We start from the raw sequence: 21,634 nt of genomic DNA, 5'->3' as shown, positions 1-21,634 counted from the left end.
GCAAGGAGCAGTCCATCAAACTGACTACACCCCTGCCTTCCTTCGGCTCGAAAGGCAGGAAAGACAGGGTCTGTGTCTACAACAGAGAATACCAAGAGTCAGCTCTGCTCAGGAGGAAGGCCTATTTATAGGTCATCTTCATTCACTAATGAGCTAAAGTACCACTTCTTCTGTCATAAGGCAGCGGAAACATATTTTCTGGGAAAGGTCAGGGCTGGTCTTTCCTCTCGCCTAGTTAAAACAAATCTGGCCACTGTGGAGGTTTCTGGGAAGGTAATTGAAAGTTTGAGTTTTCCATTAGCAGAGACTGGAGTGCAGTTATTATTTAGAATATTCTAGACATATATTATGACGGCACACGGGGGAAAAAATTAAAAGTTTCTGAGAAGACTGGGCAGAAAACAACCTTATAATTCCACCTGTTTTCATCCTTACTACATATTACTAGCAATGCCCAGTAAATTCCATTCATTAACAGACACATCAACAGAGGACTCCAATAGACAGTAGGAGTTATTAGTTGTTTTGAGATTCCTGGCTGCTCATAAACAATGTGGGCATCTCTGAAGAGGTCTGCATTTACAAAGCAAACAAATAGATTTATTTCTTTTTATCATTCTGGGAGGAGCAACTAGTGTGGTCTTTTATAGAAAGAACCTAAGTGTATACAAGGATCCCAAAGGTTGAAAAAGGCAGTCTGCATCTGTAAATACTTTACAAGAATCAACATTCCTAAGTAGCACAAGAGGAAAGAATGTCACTATGGTCTTCCTATGCCTGTTTCTTTATTCTATACAATGATGTGAAAATTACATTTTCATGAGATTCTTCTATTTGAAATAGGAAAGCAGGAGAATAAAAAGAGAAAAAAGAGAAATGAAGCCTTCAATGCCCACAAACGTGATATTGATCGACGGTGCTGCAATCTTTTAATTTTTGGAATAAATAAGAGACATACAAATGTGTGGATCTGGCCTTCCTGATCTTCAGAACTGTCAAGCATTGCCTATTTTGGGCTATGAAAATTGGTAACATTTTAAGCCTCCGGTGTTTACAGATCTGAAGGTGCCTCTGGATTCAAATCAAGCCAAAATTGGCTCTGGAACTGTGACTGCCTGATAAAGATATGACTGAACCTTTGGAGGCTGTACGTTCTGCAAGGAAGTTGGGAAGAAATGCTTTAAGTATCTTTTGGCAATGAGTCTATTTCACTGCTGACCACGGGTCTGGTTGGGCAGCAGGTTAGAGTTAATGCTAACTTTTTGGGTGATTTGCTTCATTAACCTGCTCAGTTCAGTTCAGTCACTCAGTCATGTCCGACTCTTTGTGACCCTATGAACTGTAGCATGCCAGGCCTCCCTGCCCATCACCAACTCCCGGAGTCCACCCAAACCCATGTCCATTGAGTCGGTGATGCCATCCAACCATCTCATCCTATGTTGTCCCCTTCTCCTCCTGCCCTCAATCTTTCCCAGCACCAAGATCTTTTCAAATGAGTCAGCTCTTCTCATCAGGTGGCCAAAGTATTGGAGTTTCAGCTTCAACATCAGTGCTTCCAATGAACACCCAGGACTGATCTCCTTTAGGATGGACTGGTTGGATCTCCTTGCAGTCCAAGGGACTCTCAAGAGTCCAGAATCAACATTATTTAGAGGAGCTGGCTAATATTTATGGAGCCAAGCAGGACGCTATGGGGCCTTCCCAGGACAGACCCCCTGCACCCCACCATGTCTTCCACCTGCCTCTTATTCATAGAAACGTTACGGTCTCCCACGCTTCCCGAGTCCCAAAAGGCTGGCTCAGGAGTTAATGATTAGGACTTATGAAGATGTAGAAAGTAAGAATCGGAGAAGGCAATGGCACCCCACTCCAGTACTTTTGCCTGGAAAATCCCCTGGACGGAGGAGCCTGGTGGGCTGCAGTCCATGGGGTCGCTAGTTGGACACGACTGAGCGAGTTCACTTTCACTTTTCACTTTCATGCATTGGAGAAGGAAATGGCAACCCACTCCAGTGTTCTTGCCTGGAGAACCCCAGGGACAGGGAAGCCTGATGGGCTGCCGTCTATGGGGTCACACAGAGTCGGACACGACTGAAGCGACTTAGCAGCAGCAACAGCAGCAGAAAGTAAGAATACTTGCTGGGCCAAGAAACTGATAACACTTTAGACTATAAACCAACCACACAGTCACTGAACTCCCAGTTCCCTGAAAGATATAGATAAACGCCTGACACACATTCCCAAGTTGTTTTTACAGGAGACAGATCCCCACCAGAAAACTGCTGACTGCAAGTACAACCAGATCGGATGAAACCAGAAGAGGGTTGATGCTTGAAGCTTCATCTTGATGCCAACCCACCCGAGAATTGTACATGAGCTGACCATGAGCTGACCATGTACCCTGCAGTTCCCTCCCTCATACTGCCTTCAAAACTTTTATCTCACAACTATCAACTTGAAGGTAGTCTTAGGACATTAGTCTATCACCTTCTCAGGTTGAATAAAGCAATTTTTCTTTTTCTACCAGCACTTGTCTCCTGCGTATTGACCTTTTGAGTAGCAAGCAGAGGAACTAGAGCTGCATATCAGACCTGTCCAGTTACATTTATTGTGAATGAAAACAGCAGAACATACTTCTTAGACATATGAATGTGTATCAAATGTCATGACTGAGCACTTCATATCTTTACCAAGAAGATGTTGATTTTAGCTAAAAGTTGTTTTATTTAGGGGGTGGGATATGGAGAGGAGGTGAATTCCTTGTACTTGGATTTACATTTTCTACTAAAGCTGAATTTTCCCATTAGGCAAATAAATGTTGGCTTCTAAGAGGCTCCCAGTGAAATTAGAGATACTATGTTTAAATTGCTTACCACAGTGTCTGGCACACGTGAGTGCTGTTCAGGTGTAAACAGCATGGTCACTACTGATGCTATTGCTTCTTCCCCTTTATAAGGCGGACAAAACCAGCCCTTTCAGCCCCCAACTTACTGAGCTGAAAGAAGCTGACAGGAAAAGGACTTGGTTGGTTTGCACTTGATCAAGTTAGGTACTAAGGAACCTCTTACTTTTATTTTAGCCTCAAATCTCATCTCCCTTTAGACTCTGAGCAAATAACAATTCATGTCAGACCTAAGCTGGCGGAGAGGCCCAGAAGCTTTCTGAAGACAGATTATGATAGAAGGGGGCAGCTCTGTGGCTCTCTGCTTGGAGATCTTATTCCAAGGACCTCCAGTCACCTGCTTTGTTGGGTTTTGCTTCTCCCCCATTACATTTTTAAGGGAACACCAAAACAGTGGAAAAGGTTAGATGTTAATCCTCACAAGAGAATCAGGAGAATATCAGCAATTTTGCACAGTTTTGCTGAGGTGAGTTTTTAAAATGTAGAAGCCTTGCCCACCTCAATAGAAGCATCACCTTTCTGAAAATATAACATAGCTATTTTCCACTACAGGAACCATTCTTTACCAAACATCAGAGCTTTTGATGCTTCAGAGGCAAGCAGAGCTATTTATTTGATTTTTTTTTTTTTTTTGCTATCCCAGTAAATCATTTATACAGTGCTTGATTCATAAAATCCTGTGTATTTTTTTTAAGATGCACAAAATATCCCATAAACATATCAACTCCTGCATGCTGTGTTCTTGCCAGATAGCCACCAAAAGATTTATAGATTTCCCTCATTATAAAATAATTGATATTCTCTAATAGCTTTAATCTTCTTAGCAGTTTTCTCCTTTGGAGTCTGAGAGAGAAGTATTCAAGATGTTATATGAAAGGAGAAGAGGGTAAGAAACCTGTGGATTTTCTTAGTGGTAAGACACCCTAGAGACTGATACATGAGAAGTGTGATTCTAAAGGTTACGGAGTCCACTGTGGGAAAGATGGATACCTCCTATGAAATGGGATGATTAACCAGGAGGAGAGTCCTCTAAGGGCAGGTAAGCAGTCTAGGGCACCTCCCACCAATCTCTTTTCAAAGCCTCAGTTTTGTTATCTGTAAGATGGAACTGCTTACCAATATTTCACTTCTAGGGTGGCCAGGAGAGGGGACATGGGGCAGGCCAAAGTAGGAACTCTTATGCTGCCCACACGTCCTGTGAATTTATGCTTCCCCCCATGGCACCGGCTGCCCTGCCAGGGAGGCCTGCAGCTCCTTGCCGCTCAGCTGTCCCTGCATCAGTCAGCTCAGGAGGAACATGGCAGAGACGGATCCATGTGTGCTCTCTGGATCAGCTTCTCCCAACAGTATACCTGATATTCTGGGGTTATGCGAACCCTGCCTCTATCTCACAACTGACTCAGAGGAGGAGAGATGTGACAGTCATTTTATAATGACAATGGGAAATGACTGTAGAAAATTGAGTGGAAGAAACCTGGATACAAAGTGAAATATGACTGTATGTCCACTACATAAAGCGTGATGTAAAGGAACTAAATGTAGTTTCACACTGTGGATTATTGTCTAGCTAGTAGAAAACAGATGAGTTAGCACTATAGCTGCTGGCATGAGGGATATCGGTGATACATTAATGGGGGCAAAAAGAAGAGCAATGTGTACAGTATGATCCTATTAAAAGGGGAAGAAAAGAAACTAGTGAAGATTAGGGCAAAAGTTCTAGAATCAGAATGCATGGTTTTTAAAAAATTTTTTTTAACTTCTTCCTTTTTATTTAGATCCTATTTTTTAAATTTTAACTTTTTATTTTATACTGGAGTATAGCCACTCAACAATGTGGAGACACTTTCAGGTGGACAGCGAGGGAACTCAGCCATACACATACATGTACCCATTCTCTTCCTCCCAGGATACATGGTTTTAAACCAAAGCTCTGCCTCATTGACCGAAGCAGACTGGCCATTTACTTAACCACTCTGTATCTCAATTTTCTCATCTGCAAAATGGGGATAAAATATTACCTATTTTAAGTAGAAAAAGGAGGTTTAAGATCATGGAGTCCAGTAGCTTTCTCACTGGGGATGACAGAAGCCACGCTGGTGCTGAGGTGATGAATGGGAGAATGCACTGAGCACAGATGCTCAATAAATGTTTGCTTTTGTTACTACATGTTAGTATTATGAAGCAGAGTGGTCCAGAAGGATGCACACACTTATTGACATGGATTACTTCAGTTGGGCTGCAAGAAGGTGGGGTGGGGGTGTTGGGAGGGTATGAAAAAGAAAATGGAACTGACAGATTATGTGTGCAATAGCAAATGTCACAAGGAAGTGCAGATCGAAAGAGTAAGAAACCACTACACACCTGTGAGCATGGCAGAAATCCAGCACATGGGCAGAACCGAACGTGGACAAGGACGTGGGGCAACCAGACTCACCCTCACTGTGGCGGGAATGCACTTTGAGGACACTTTGGCAGTTTCCTACACTAAACATATTCTTATCGTATGATCCAGCAGTCACCTTCCTTGGTATTTAACTAATAAGTAAGCTGAAAACTTATGTCCACACAAAAAACCCATACAATGCTGTTTACCTATCTGCCTCCTGCGAAACCTGAATGCAGGTCAAGAAGCAACAGTTAGAACCGGACATGGAACAACGCACTGGCTCAAAATTGGGAAAGGAGTATGTCAAGGCTCTATATTGCCACCCTGTTCACTTAACTTGTATGCAGAGTACATCATGCAAAATGTCGGGCTGGATGAAGCACAAGCTGGAATCAAGACTGCCGGGAGAAATATCAATAACCTCAGATATGCAGATGACAGTACTCTTATGGCAGAAAGTGAAGAGGAACTAAAGAACCTCTTGATGAAGGTGAAAGAGGAGAGCAGAGAGCTGGCTTAAAACTCAACATTCAAAAAATGAAGATCATGCATCTGGCCCCATCACTTCATGGCAAATAGATGGGGAAACAATGGAAACAGTGACAGACTTTATTTTCTTGAGCTCCAAAATCACCGAATATGGTGACTGCAGTCATGGAATTAAAAGATGCTTGCTCCTAGGGAGAAAAGCCATGACAATCCTAGATAGCATATTAAAAAGCTGAGACATTACTTTGTCCACAAAGGTGTGTGTTGTCGAAGCTATGGTTTTTCCAGTAGTCATGTATGAGAGCTGGACCATAAAGAAGGCTGAGCACTGAAGAATTGATGCCTTTGAGCTGTGGTGTTGAAGAAGACTCTTGAGAGTCCCTTGGACTCAAGGAGATTAAACCAGTCAATCCTAAAGGAAATCAGCCCTGAATATTCATTGGAAGGACTGATGCTGAAGCTCCAATGCTTTGAACACCTGATACCAAGAGCCGAATCATTAGAAAAGATCCTGATGCTGGGAAAGATTGAAGGCAGGAGGAGAAGGGGACGACAGAGGATGAGATGGCTGGATGGCATCACCAACTCAATGGACACGAGTTTGAGCAAGCTCTGGGAGATGGTGAAGGACGGGAAAGCCTGGTGTGCTGCAGTTTATGGGTGCAAAGAGTTGGACATGACTGAGCGACTAAACAACAATAACAAAAATTCATAACTGCCCAAACTTGGAAGCTACCAAGATGGCCTTCAGCAGGTGAATGGATAAATAAATGGTGGTACATTCAGACAATAGACTATTATTCAGCACTAAAAAGAAACAAGCTACAGGGTATAAAAAGACATGGGGGGACATTAAATGCATATTACTAAGTCAAAGAAACTAATCTGAACAGACTGCATACTGTATGATTCCAATTGCATTAGACATTTTAGAAAAGGCAAAACTATGGAGACAGTAAAAAGGTTACTGTAGAGAAACAACAAAATGAGCAGCAGAAAACTCAAGGTGAAAAGAACCTGAACGATACAGTGAAAGTGGGGAATGGCCACCCTGACAGTTGTGGTGGTACCAGAAACAAACCAGGGCTGCGAGACAGATGACAAGAAATGAAGAACAGACAGACGCTCACGGGCCTGTGTCAAGAGTGAGACACTGCAGTGCAAATCAGGTCGGTGCAAATGGATCTCCTTATGTGCATCACACCAGGACTGGCCCGGTGTGACAGGGCAGGTAAGAGTTAAAAAGCTTATGGTGGAAAGAAGACCTTGGACCCTGGTCTCAATTTTGAGAGTCTCTACCACACGCACTGTCCTTATGGGCCCCGCAATGTCCATATGCCCTCCAGCACCAATCACTGCCAACAATCCATCAACAGCTCCACAAATGCTTAAGAACCTCCTCTGAGGGAACCCTGCACTGTGTATGCTTTGGTTTGCTGCTGGGGAGCTGAGCTGGGGGAAACGATGTCAATGAGACCATATCACAGACTTGTGTTTCTGCGCCTCATCATTCCAGGAGGCCCACAGTTCACCCAAAGACAATAATGCCTTCCACGACTACATATCCTATTTTTTCTGGAAAACCAATACTGTTTGGAAATGAGAAGGGGAGGGAGAATAGAAGGGAAAAAAAAAATGAACAAAGACCCTTTTTGTTTTTCCTAATAAAGATTTCCTAGGCGGGCAGTGCAATCTGGAGGCAGGCCTGCCACCCTTCCCCCCTCACCTCTCTCTCCCACTAGAGAAAAAGCACGTCCGTGTCCTCCTAATCCTCAAGGAAGCGCCCACATTAGAGAAGCTTCTGGAGCCCCCTGTAAACTCCACAGCACTCTATTTGCAAGCAAGGCTGGGGTGATTCCTGTCTGCCTTTGCTCTAGTCCCCAGTGCTGCCTGCACAAAGCTCTGGATCTTATTTCAAGAATTCATCTGCTCCAATTTTGTCTCCTACCCGAGGTCTCGACCCTCAGCTGAATTACAATTAGTTGCCCTGAGGATCCTGGAAGAGGCTCATTTCAGAGGAAAATGCCTTCTGCCAGGCAGCGCCAATCGAGCCCATAGTTAGCATCTATGAATTTCAACTCTAAAGAACTGCCTCTGCTCACGTGGCCCAGAGAAATCTGTCTTTCACGATGGCCCATATTTGCTGTACTTTAGACAGGCTTCTCTATAATGCTGAAATTGTTTCTCCCAAATCTCATTTTTGAAACAATCACTGCTGAGTAAGTTTTCTTCCCAAGCTGCCTTGAGAATTTCTTCTTAAAATAAAAAGAATTATTGCTTTTCTGAAGAATGGAGTTTGCAAAATCTGACAGCTAATGTGCAGGACTGAGGGGCGGGAGGTAAGAGTTCTCTTCTGGGTTCTGTGCCCGATTCATCGAGATAAAAGGGCAACAGTCAAGGGGCCTCATTTCTCATTCCCATCTGTGAAATGGGACAGTATTCATTCTGTCTCTTACTAGGGTTTGGGAATGGTACTGCATTCAATTAATACTTTTGGTCTCTGGAGAAACAGATGCACTTGGTGAATGCCATTCTTATAAAATTTACCTTTTCTTTCCCAAGTTTGTTTCACACAGAAGGTGAGGTGAGGGGGATAAGGCTGTGTGGGGAGCCTAGATTCCCATCCCTCCTCTGCAGCCAGCTGGCCACATGCTCTTGGTGAACTCGGTCCACTGCTCCAGGCCTCAGCCTCCCATATGCACAAGGAAAGGCTGAGTCACAGCTGTGATGTCCACACATTTTTAAGCAGTGGCACTTCTCTTAGTGAACAGTTTTCACAAATCCAGTCCAGACCTTGGTAGGAGAGGTACGTGAACCCCACCCGCACCTGCAAGGCTCTCCACAGCCCTCACCGTGCTCCCTGAGGCACCCCTGGGACCCTTCCTGCACAGAGGCGCGTGCTCCAAGCCAGGGCCTCCTCCCTCAGAGCTTGTCATCAAGACAAAATGAGATAATGCGTGGTTCTGGCCCACAGACGTGGTTCTTGAAACAGTGAATAGATGGGAAGACAATTTAGGCTGAAGGTGGGACAACAGCACACTTGTCACGTGTTTTTTTCACCGATGGAAAGGGGGAGACCGTACCTTCATGGCTACACATTTATCCCCGACTCCCCCTCTGACAAACCAGTCAGAAACAATGTTAACAATAATAACGATAATGCCAGGGTTACAAGTTTACTTCTGATGCTCACTTGGTGCCATGTACTGTCCTAACCACCTCACATATATTAACCCATTCAATAGGCATGACCACCTAAGAGGTAGATTCCATTTCATTGATGAGGCAACTGAAGCACAGCGAGGTTAAGTGACTAGATAAAGGTCACAGAGCTAGTAAGTGACAGGGCCAGAACAAAGCTGAAACTATTGCTAAAGAATGGTGCTACAGAGACACGGAGACACACTGCAGGTGACCTCGCAGACCTCACTTCAGGGACATAAATAAATCTCATATAATAGATGCTACTGTAACCATGGTGGAAGTGCTAAGGGACAGATAGAGGAGCTCTGATAATTCACTCGTCAAACATGTATTAAGCACCTACTGTATGCCTAAGGAGCTGAGAATGTGTGGTGGACAAGACTGACCGGGAAGACCCAGCTCTCAGAATGTGGAGTCCAGTAGGGTAAACTCACGACAGGTCCATGTTTATACACACAATGCTCACATGTTATACTTATTGGTATTTTAATTCTGCTGTGATAAGATCAAAGGAGGAAAAGTAAAGGTCCCCTGAGAATGAGTGTATGTCAAGAGTGAGGGGAGAATTAAAGGTAATAAGAACTGAATGTAAGATGTGTATATGTTTGAGTATGTATACATGCACACACATACACATGTGCCAGGTAATTAGGCGTGCAGTATTAAAATGGGGCACAAGAAACTCAAGTTTTGATTATTCTAGAATGTCCTGAGGCTCCTCTTCACTACTTATTAGTGCCTCTACTAAAAGGTGAGAAAAGGAAAGGGCTTTGCTTGATTTTACTGCAAGTGGTAAAAGCTCTGATGCAAAGAATAAGCTTAAGACCATGGGCTGAAGGACAAATTCTTCTTGGATTTCACTTGTGGCTCCCCCTCTGTGTCTCACAAACCCATGGGTGAGACTCAGCGAAGAGGCTCTACAGTGTGGCCCAGAGGTTAAGATAACGTGCTTAGGGCCAGGAAGACATGGTTTGTTCACTGTATCACCACCCAAGAGCTGTGTGACCAAGGGCAAGTCACTTAACCTCTCTGAGTCTCAGTTTTCACATCTGTAAAATGGGGTGGCAGATACTGTAGGTGGGTTACCTGATGCCTTCTCTAATTCACTTCTCTTTTTCCTATCTCTACCATAAAGAGGCCCCAAATCAGAACACTCACCTTTCCAGCCACCCCCTTGCAGATATGGATGCCCAAATGTCAGTTCTGGCTCAGAATCACTGGGAGACTTTGCATTCTGAATAAGAACGCAAAATCTTCAAAGGAAGAGGTTTTGTTCTCTTTGCCCTTCCTCCATCTTCTTGCCTGAAAGGTAGACCTCCCAGAAGTATAGCAGCTATTTTATGACCATGAGGATAAGGATGAGGAAGCAGGAAGATAGAATAAGTCTTGTTCTCCAATGAAAGACTTGAGTAGCTATGCCAACCCTGGACTGTTTTATGAGATGAATGAATAAATGAATAACCCCCTTTTTTGAGCTGTTAGCTAAAGTTCTCTGTTACTTGCAGTTTAATGCATTTTTTACATTGATACAAACAGAATAAAAACAGAATCCACTTCATGGTGACTGGTAACTACATCTCAGTTAGTCCCATGAAGTTAGTCCCAGACTGAGATAACGTGTGTTCAGTGCCAGGTTCATGGCCTGGCATGGAGCAAGTATCAGTACACATGGCCCATATGCTAGTGCTGCTGAAGAAAGGAAAACCTGCCATCCCTTTGGCAAGTCACTGAACAGAGCATGGAGGTGGGAAGCTGGGTGAAAGGGGCCCTACCTCGGTCACTGAAGTCATCCACGAGCACAATCTCGGCGATCAGCTCCGGGGGTGAGCGGTTCAGCACGCTGTGGACGGTGCGCAGGAGGGAGGACCAGCCCTCATTGTGGAAGGGGATGATGATGCTGGTGTTGGGCAGCGTCTCCAGGTAGCGTTTGCTTTTGCAGCTAGAGGGATACACAGGAGGTGAAGAGGACAGGTTCAGCTCTCACGCTGCCCAGAGAACTCAGGCATATAGTTCAGCTAACTGCAATTCCTACTTCTGCTCCAGCCCCTAGGGATTGAGTGAAAGCTGGGGACACCACCGTCACTTCAGAACTGTCTTCTACTTGGGACCCCAGCACACATAAACACACCCGCGTACACTCACATAGATATATACACACACAAGATCCCCCTAGCTCTGTACATGAACAGTTACAAAGCAACAACTCCCAGTGGTGAAGGAGCACTGGGGTTTGGTGTTTACATGCATGAACTTGTTCATGCCTCAGTTGTGATAGGAACATGCTTGTTCATCTTCACGATTCCATGTGAAGGACAGCCCTTAGATGGTACTCTTGCCTCTTTCCCCACCCCTTGCACGTTCTCCTCCATGGAGGAAAAACCATGTATCCATGAACTTGGAAGAATAAACTGGGTCTCCTTTGCTCTCCACCAGCCCTATGGTAAGCCTGAGGGTGGAAGACCCTGCTCCTGTGGGCCTTTCATACAGTAACACTCCAAGGATTTAACGCAGTTACTTAGTATCAGAAAATATCTAGCTGAAGTTCAAACTTCTCTGACTTTTCTGTATCTTTTTAAAGCTGGTTGTTAAAAACCAGGATCAAGACAAGGCTGACCCAATGCCTTTAGCTGATGTGTCTCCTAGTCTCTTTTCCCCTTACCATTTATTTTGTTTAGGAAACCCGGTCATCTGTCCTAGAGTATTTTCCACAGTCTGCATTTTGCTTTCTGCATTGCTGTGGTGTCTCTCAACATGTTCCTCTGTCTGCCCCATGTTGGCTCCTGTAAACTGGTAGTGAGAGCTAGAGGCTTGACCTGACTTGATGAGAATATTCTGGCAGCCTCTTCATGGGTTGTAGTGTGTAGCAAAGAAGACCCAGCACAGTCAGAAATAAATAAAATTCTACTTAGTCATGGTGTATAATCCTTACAAGTTGCTTAAATAATCCTTATGTATTGGTTTTCTAGTATTTTGTTAAGGATTTTTACATCTATATTTATAAGGGAAACTGGTCTGGAGTTTTCTTAGGCTTTTGTCTGGTTTTACATTTTAACTCTTTTGCTAAAAATCAGGGCTCTTAGCATCAACATTACTAGGCTATTTTCCCCTATAATATAATAATAGTTTTAGGAAAACAATACCAATATTATTGCTAACAACATGATGATAGAAAATTTAAGAATCTTTTCGTCTTTCGTTTCTTTTCATTGTTGGGGTATATTTCAATAGAGATATTAGAGATTTTCCCAGGGCCCAGAAAAGAGGAGCTGAAGACCAGGCAGGCCCAGAGGAAATGACAAAACTATCCACCTTGAGCCAGGTCTCTGGCATAACGGGTAGAAGTTGGGAGCCCAGATGTAAAAGGCTTCATGCAAGGGGGTTCCACAAGGCTGCTAAGAAGTTTTTTTGGGGAAACTTGTGACATCTGGGACAATGAACATAACAAGAAAATATCTCCTTTCGTATGCCACTGTAATCCACTGTCTAAATAAGCCCAGATCTCCTTGCAACGTACTGGTGGTCCAGTGGTTAAGAATCCACCTGCCAATGCAGGGGACATGGGTTCAATCCCTGGTCTGGGAAGATCTCATATGCCACGAGGCGACTAGGCCTGTGCACCACAACTACTGAGCCCGTGTGCCTTAGAGCCTGTGCTCCACAATAAGAGAAGCCGCTGCAATGAGAAGCCTGCACGCCGCAACTACAGAATATCCCCTACTCATTGCGACTAATAAAAGCCCACACACAGCAACAAAAACCCAGCGCGACCAAAAATACACAAATAAATAGACAGTAAAGGGGCTGGTGGATGGAGAGAGGGATGAATGTGTATGTGATAAAATCACTAGAGGAAGGTTAATCACAGAATCTAGTCAGGAGAAAACTGAGTGTCCCATGTGCAATTCTTTCAAGCTTTCCGTATGTTTGATAATTTTCAGAAAGAAGCGTTGGGAGGAAAAAACAGGTCAGGGTCAACTGTCTCCTCAGCTTTAAATCCTACCTCTCCTAGAGGCATCAAGGGAAGCTAGGGGGTGGGACGGGGCAGGACTGACCTTGTGGTGTTTGGCTGTGAGCCCAGTTTCAGCTGCATGGACAGGGTGCCCCTAATTCTGGCAGTCCAGTTTTGATGAACAGGCCAGTTTTTCTTTCTACTTGCAATCTCCTGACTTCTTTTATACCTCTTCCTGTTCATCCATCTGGCTGGACTGCTTTTTTCGAGGCCCCACACAGCCTTCCTCCACCCCTTCCCCCACTTCTCTAACCCCTTTGATCATTTCAGCCAGCCTTCTGGGGGAACCTTCTTCAACTTCATTATGTTGGCTTTCACCAATAAAGGAAAGCATCTCTTCTTAAAAAGCCCTTTCGGTTAATTTGTCTGAATCCTCTGTGGCCAAGAAAGGCGCTATCTAGTTTTCTACAAAAGTTCCTGCCTTCCATCCAATTTCACAGGAGGCTCACTCGATTGAAGCAGGGTTGGAAGGGGGGTTAGCTGTAATAAACCGCTGGAGTCCATGGAGAGAAATACAATAGAGCTATTACTCAGCAGAGAGCCCTGGCTTTCTTGAACCCCAGAGTTGGGCCCCACAGCCTATGGGTAGACACACCATCATATACTAAAGGAAGTAGACAGAGCCATAACAGACTAAATTCACTTCTAATTTAACCCAATCTTGGAATCAAAGATTATTCGGAACTTAAAAAAAGGCTCAGACTTGACCATGTGCTTTTTTGGGGGGGGAGGGGTGGTTTACTCTTTTTCTCCTTCCTCTATTCACTTACTTATTTATTTACTAAATAAACACAAAACGGCATTTCGGCATGGGCACTCATCATTAGTTTGGTCCCAGTTTAGTAGAGTTTCTTGGTTTAAATAGAAAATTATGTGACATGTTGAAATGAATCTCTCCAGTATCCCGCAGAAAACGTGGTTCCACAGACTTGCCCACAGGCCACCTCCCTGCTGGGAGTTCATGGGAGAAGCCCCAGTTCTCCTCAGATTGCAGCAGACAGAGGGGGAATGGGGGTGGCAGGGAGGAGGAGAGAAGGCCATCCTGTGACGTCCCCACCTTACTTGTCCCCTTTAAGACCTGTCTGCGTGTTGTGTCTTAGGGATCTCAACACTGGATGGTAGAGGACATCCGGTCCTTTTGTGTGTGATAAACAGGAAGTACCCTTCACCTGACGGCCTTCAGAGAGTGGTCTCTGGCAAGGGGAAGCCAGGGCACTGCTCCCAATGCAGAGGCTGGTTTTGGCTCTGACAAGACAGTAATAATCTCTGCCTTCCCCTGGTTCATCATGCCTGAGGGTTTACAGAACACCCTCCTTTCTCTCGTCTCCAAGCTGTATCAACCCCTGGGAGGGAGACAAACTGGGCAGTGCTAACCCCCTTCTTCACCTGGGGAATATGGAGCCCTGAGAGGAAAGTAACTTGGGCCCAAACCTCAAATCTAGAGTGTATGTACCTAAAATAATGCTTACAATATCTTTCCTGATGACAAAAGTGGTAACTGCTCAGAATGAGAAGCTGGAAAACACAGAAAGGCTAAAAGACAACTGCTAAGGCTGGCAACATCCTGACGCCAGGGGCTGACCTCTCTGCAACATTCAGGGCGTATCTTCCTCAGTGCTCTTCTCTGAACACATATTAGCTTCTACAACATGGCACACGGCACACTGACTTGATGGCTCTAGGTCCCCGTGGGCTCCCAGATACAGCGTGGCCCCCTGGGGGCAGGCGAGGGCAGAGCGATGCCCTCATGAAGGGTCAAAGCAGGGACATGTGACACTTACGTCACACGACATCAGTGGTGGTGCCCTCATGGCTCAGTATTTCTGGTCTCAGAAGACACCATAGAGGAAGAGGTCCCTGTGCGTTTCAAACCTGATGACTATGAGCTGAGTGCAAAATATCCCACCCCTTGCCCAAGCACTTCTTCCGTCATTTGATTCACAGTCTAATGAGGCCCCAGTCCTGACAGGACAAAGTTTAGTTAGACATGCCAGCATGAGAACAAAGAGGCATGCTCAGGGGTGTTCCCTAACACACTTTGAAATGGTGAAGAGAGCAGAAACAAAGTGAATGTCCATCAGTGGGGGCATATTAAATAAGTGATGAAAAACTCAAACTATAGAGTACTGATAGCAGTTAAAAATAAGGTAGAAGATGACAATGATGATAATGCACTATATCTGCTAAGGGTTTTCATTATGTCAGGCAAGGTTGTAAGCACTTTATATGCTTTAATTATTTAATTGTCACAATGCTCTTACAAGGTAGAGCATCATTATGGCAATGATGGGAATATCATTATTCCCATTACAACGAGGAGGAAACAAGGCAGAGAGGTGAAACAGTTGGTAGTGGCTGGAGCCGAGATTTAAAGCCATCTGCCCCGTGTACGTAAATATTTTTACAGGGATAGTATACTATTAATCGCACAGACAAAAAGGAGAATGAAGAGACTAAAAAACAAAAGTTGAGGAAACTAAGTAGGAGACTGAAGTCCGGGCTTCTGGTTTCTGCTCTGCCAGAAACCAGATCTTCTGGCAAGATCGGCAAGTCACTTCTTGCCGATACCAAGTTCCTCTTATGTTGATAAGGGAGCTGGACAAAGAGTAAGTCTGACATGCCTGCTCTGTACTCCTTCTCCTTCTTTTGGTAAGAGCATCCTGATTTCCCTTGGGGAATCTCCCACCCTGTGATTCCATAGGGTTTGAGAGAAGTCCTTGTCTTGCCTTGAGGGTGGGCAAGAGGGCCTGGCTCAGCCAACTGCAGCTCCCAAGCCCCGTGGTTGTTTGAGGGGTGGGAACTCACAAACCAGAACAAACTGTGGCTGAGACAGCTGGGAGAAAGGGAAGGTTTTTTTTTTTTTTTTTTTCCTGTAAATGAACATGGAAGGATGGAAGTCTTGAGGCCACCATACAGTCTGTTCCCTATGTTAAAATGAAGTTGCTGCTGCTAAGTCGCTTCAGTCGTGTCCGACTCTGTGCGACCCCATAGACAATAGCCCACCAGGCTCCCCCGTCCCTGAGATTCTCCAGGCAAGAACACTGGAGTGGGTTGCCATTTCCTTCTCCAATGCCTGAAAGTGAAAAGTGAAAGTGAAGTCGCTCAGTCATGTCCGACCCTTAGCGACCCCAAGGACTGCAGCCCACCAGGCTCCTCCTTAGCAGAACAGAAAACAGAGCCAAGAGAGGTTCCTGCTGGCATCATTTAGGGACCTAGATCCAGCGATGGCTGAAGCCAAGGTCTACTCCTAGCCTTTCCAGTTACACAAGTCAATACACTGTTTTTTCTTCAATCAGTTTGAGTTCGGCTTCTGTCAGTTCTAACTGGAGAAGGCAATGGCACCCCACTCCAGTACTCTTGCCTGGAAAATCCCATGGACAGAGGAGCCTGGTAGGCTGCAGTCCATGGGGTTGCTAGGAGTCGGACACGACTGAGTGACTTCACCTTCACTTTTCACTTTCATGCATTGGAGAAGGAAATGGCAACCCACTCCAGTGTTCTTGCTTGGAGAATCCCAGGGACGGAGGAGCCTGGTGGGCTGCTGTCTATGGGGTCACACAGAGTCAGACACGACTGAGGTGACTTAGCAGCAGCAGCAGTTGTAACTATTGGGTTGGCCAAAAAGTTTGTTCAGTTAGGAAATACGTTGTTCAATACACTTCTTGATGATAATGAAAAATGTGTCTTTTATTTTTACTTAAAACCAAATGAATTTTTTGCCAACCCAATATAAGACTCTTGCTTATGTAGCTAAATAATCTCTAAGCCCCGTCAGCCACATGCATCTGTTGTGGACCTCAGGATGGCTTTTGAAGGACAGAAGCAGAAACCGGTCCGAGGTATCCTCTCTGACCTGAAGGGGGCAGCCACTCTCCTGCTGCAGAAAGAGAACTTTGCTCACTCACTGACTAGGAGAAAGTGGCCTGGACAGAGGGCTGTGGAGGGGAATGGGAGGCAGTGAGAGGACTCATTTATGACTGAGCAGCCCCCAGTTTGATATTCCCTAAAGGAGAAGGCAATGGCACCCTACTCTAGTACTTTTGCCTGGAAGATCCCATGGACGGAGAAGCCTGGTACGCTGCAGTCCATGGGGTAGCTAGAGTCGGACACGACTGAGAGACTTCACTTTCACTTTTCACTTTCATGCACTGGAGAAGGAAATGGCAACCCACTCCAGTGTTCTTGCCTGGAGAATCTCAGGGACGGGGAAGCCTGGTGGGCTGCTGTCTATGGGATCGCACAGAGTCAGACACGACTGAAGCGACTTAGCAGCAGCAGCAGCAGCAGCAAAGGCTTCTGAGCCCTTGGGCGTGCAGATGAATCTAATATACTGGCCCTTAAGATGCACCCTCAGGGCTTAATGCTGGAGCACTAGAATTAAAAAAAAAAAAAAGAAATCAAAATCAAAGGGAAGCATTTCAAAAATTTCTTCAAGTCAACCTTGAAAAAGAACAATCCAATCATTCTGAAGGGAACTATATTTAAAAAAAACCCATATATTTGCAGGGCAGCAAAGGAGAGACAGACGTAGAGAACAGACTTGTGCACACAGTAGGGGAAGGAGAGGGCGGGATGATTTGAGAGAGCAGCTGAAACACGTGCATGACCATAGGTAAAATACACAGCCATGGGAAGCTGCTGTAGGATGCAGGGAACCCAAACTCGGTGCTCCATGACAGCCTAGAGGGGTGGTATGGGGTAAGGGCTGGGAGGGAAGTTCAGGAGGGAGGGGACATATGTATACCTATGGTTGATTCATGTGGATGTATCGCAGAAACCAACACATTATTGTAAGTAATTATCCTCCAATTAAAAATAAAATAAAAACATTTAACTCCCTAACACTGGACACTATCCACTGCCTAGAGGCAGAAGCAGAGCCTGGACCCAAGGGCAGCTAATCCATTGACTTGTCTGTGGTTGATGGTTTAGCAAGAAGTCTGTGTCCAATTGGGGTTCACCAGGTCAATCAAATTCTCTTTCTTTGGTATACAACCTTGATATATAGAAAGGCAGTCCCAGAGATAATGAGAGGAGCAGACACAGAGCTACATGGAGAAAAGCTAAGGCTTCTTAATAAAGGGATCCAGAAATTTCTGCTGCTGAGATCTTAAGAAAACCTGGTGGTTGGGTTTAGAAAGTCCTTCCTATTTCAGGCCCTGAGAGACGTGGCAGTGCCACAGCTTCCCCTGCTCCTCCTGGAGAGCCTAGCTGGCTTTTTCCACATTCCCGCTTCCCTTTATTGCCCTTGTCTCCTTGCAGAGGAGTCCCCATTAACTGAAGTAACTGTGCAGCCAGTAAAAAGTCTATTCCCTGGAGTAAAAAACAAGCAGCCAGACATTGTACTAGAACTAGATGAAGTGTTCTTAATTCTTCTTTATAACTTTGAAAAGAATGGACTCTTTTAGAATTAAGATTTCTAATTTCTCCAGAAAAATCATGAATATGGAGATTTGGACTTCCAGAGCATGGACACTAAGACTGCTGGGGCACATGGTTACTGTTTCATATGATTAGCAATGCCTTATCAATACTGTGCCAACTGGGCTACCTTGACATCAGGAAAATTACCTGTAGACCACAGCATTTCACCACCACTATGCTCTGTGCACTACAGACAGCAAACTGTTCTTCAATGATTACAAGGGTGAGTCTTTTTTTAAAGGAATGATCATTTAGAAAATCCTGTGGAGTAACTCTATTGTTTGAAAGTTCCCAGTGCTTGTACTCTTAGATAAACAATCTTCTTCTAGAAATGGGCAACATTTTAGCCATTTCTCATGGCAGCTAACCCAACATGCCTTCCTCCACCAAACAGATGTCTAGATGAGGCTTGTTGAGAGCTGATTTGTATGTTCTGGGGGTGGTAGAAGACAGCATCTTTCGGGATTGAGAACAAGGCAAAGGCATTGCTTCCAGGCTATGTGCACAGCTTCAGTGTGAAAAGTCAATGAGAAGAACTGAATATGAAGGCTGGAAGGGCCTGAACCTCATCCTGTTTGCATTTAGTTTTGCAGATGAGGAAACTGAGGCCCATAATAGGGAGGGACCCTCCCAGGGTCACAGAGTGAGACAGCAAACCCATATATCAAATAGTGGGTACTTTCTAAGGAGGAAACTGCAGGTGTTGTAAGGGAAGGGGCATAAGCTGAAGAGACCCTCAAATCTGGGTTCAAATCTCACCTTATATACTTAGCAGTGGGTCACTTTGCGAAGGTCATGGCCTCCCTAAGCCTGTTTCCACATGGATAAAATAGGGATATAACTCCTTCCTAATTAAGGCTGTCCCAAGGAATAAAAGAGATACCATATGTGAATGCACCTGGTACAGCATCTGGCTCAGAAAACTGATTTCCCACCTCCCTGAGGCCACAGTGTAGGTCATTTTCCAGCACACAGTTTAGCTTTAAAACTCTGAAATTCTCCCTTCTCTACTTTGTATGTAGAAGACAGTCCCTTATAATACAACAGTCTCAGAAAGACTTGTCTTATGGGCTCTGGAGCCCCCAAGAAGCTTTGTGAAAGTTATAAATAGCTCCAGGCTCTGGAACAAAAGGAAGAAACTGGGTCTTAGTGGGCGGAGTGTGCAAAGCTCCTGCCCTGCATCCTCATCATCCCTCCAGACACAGGTCTGTGGCCTCTCCCCACACTGACAGCAAGCCTTCCCTCCGCAGCAGGGGCTTGGCTCCCCAGCCCTCCTCTCTCACTCTGCGGGGGATAAGACAGGGGTGCGTTTGTCTTTAACACAGTCTGGCTGGAAGCAGAGGAGCTGGAAAATGAGTGTGACAACATGTGCCGAGGCTGACTACTTTATAAAGGTCCTTTTCTATTCAAGGCAGGCTTTGCAGAACCCACCTGCTCTTCCCTCCTCTCAACAGTTTAGAGAATCACAAAAGTTATTAGTATTAATTAGGCACCTATAAACCACCAGTTCATCACCAGCTTTGTGCCCACCTAACCTGCCCCAGAAGTAGAGGAAATAGAGGAAAACAACAGAATGGGAAAGACTAGAGATCTCTTCAAGAAAATGAGAGATACCAAGGGAACATTTCATGCAAAGATGGGTTCGATAAAGGACAGAAATGGTATGGACCTAACAGAAGCAGAAGATATTAAGAAAAGGTGGCAAGAATACACAGAAGAACTGTACAAAAAAGAGCTTCACGACCAAGATAATCACGATGGTGTGATCACTCACCTAGAGCCAGGCATCCTGGAATGTGAAGTCAAGTGGGCCTTAGAAAGCATCACTATGAACAAAGCTAGTGGAGGTGATGGAATTCCAGTTGAGCTATTTCAAATCCTGAAAGATGATGCTGTGAAAGTGCTGCACTCAATATGCCAGCAAATTTGGAAAACTCAGCAGTAGCCACAGGACTGGAAAAGGTCAGTTTTCATTTCAATCCCAAAGAAAGACAATCTCAAAGAATGCTCAAACTACCACACAATTGCACTTATCTCATACGCGAGTAAAGTAATGCTCAAAATTCTCCAAGCCAGGCTTCAGCAGTACGTGAACCATGAACTTCCAGATGTTCAAGCTGGTTTTAGAAAAGGCAAAGGAACCAGAGATCAAATTGCCAACATCTGATGGATCATGCAAAAAGCAAGAGGGTTCCAGAAAAAAATATATTTCTGCTTTATTGACTATGCCAAAGCCTTTGACTGTGTGGATCACAATAAACTGTGGGAAATTCTGAAAGAGATGGGAATACCAGACCACCTGACCTGCCTCTTGAGAAACCTATATGCAGGTCAGGAAGCAATAGTTAGAACTGGACATGGAACAACAGACTGGCTCCAAATAGGAAAAGGAGTATGTCAAGGCTGTATATTGTCACCCTGCTTATTTAACTTCTATGCAGAGTACATCATGAGAAATGCTGGGCTGGAAGAAGCACAAGCTGGAATCAAGATTGCTGGGAGAAATATCAATAACCTCAGATATGCAGATGATACCACCCTTATGGCAGAAAATGAAGAGGAACTAAAAAGCCTCTTGATGAAAGTGAAAGAGGAGAGTGAAAAAGTTGGCTTAAAGCTCAACATTCAGAAAACGAAGATCATGGCATCCGGTCCCATCACTTCATGGCAAATAGATGGGGAGACAGTGGAAACAGTGTCAGACTTTATTTTTTTGAGCTCCAAAATCACTGAAGATGGTGATTGCAGCCATGAAATTAAAAGACACTTACTCATTGGAAGGAAAGTTATGACCAACCTAGATAGCATATTCAAAAGCAGAGATATTATCTTACCAACAAAAGTCTGTCTAGTCAAGGCTATGGTTTTTCCAGTGGTCATGTATGGATGTGAGAGTTGGACTGTGAAGAAGGCTGAGTGCCGAAGAATTGATGCTTTTGAACTGTGGTGTTGGAGAAGACTCTTGAGAGTCCCTTGGACTGCAAGGAGATCCAACCAGTCCATTCTAAAGAAGATCAGCCCTGGGTGTTCATTGGAAGGACTGATGCTGAAGCTGAAACTCCAATACTTTGGCCACCTCATGTGAGGAGTTGACTCATTGGAAAAGACCCTGATGCTGGGAAGGATTGGGGCAGGAGGAGAAGGGGACAGAGGATGAGATGGCTGGATAGCATCACCGACTTGATGGACATGAGTTTGAGTGAAATCCGGGAGTTGGTGT

At 44.8% G+C, this 21,634-nt stretch overlaps 1 protein-coding gene across 1 annotated transcript in view; it reads right to left on the bottom strand.

Annotated features, from left to right (window-relative positions):
• GALNT10 (polypeptide N-acetylgalactosaminyltransferase 10) overlaps nt 1-21,634 on the bottom strand; it is a 225,420-nt gene that overhangs the window by 85,767 nt on the left and 118,019 nt on the right. Inside the window, exon 4 of the mRNA XM_070793891.1 lies at nt 10,754-10,920. Coding sequence (XP_070649992.1) covers nt 10,754-10,920 — 167 coding nt within the window. The remainder of the gene's footprint in view (nt 1-10,753; nt 10,921-21,634) is intronic.

This window comes from Bos indicus, chromosome 7, assembly GCF_029378745.1.
Source record: "Bos indicus isolate NIAB-ARS_2022 breed Sahiwal x Tharparkar chromosome 7, NIAB-ARS_B.indTharparkar_mat_pri_1.0, whole genome shotgun sequence".
In the NCBI taxonomy this organism is placed as follows: domain Eukaryota; kingdom Metazoa; phylum Chordata; class Mammalia; order Artiodactyla; family Bovidae; genus Bos; species Bos indicus.
Note: the sequence above shows the minus strand (reverse complement) of the source record. Positions and strands in the feature narration are given on the sequence as shown.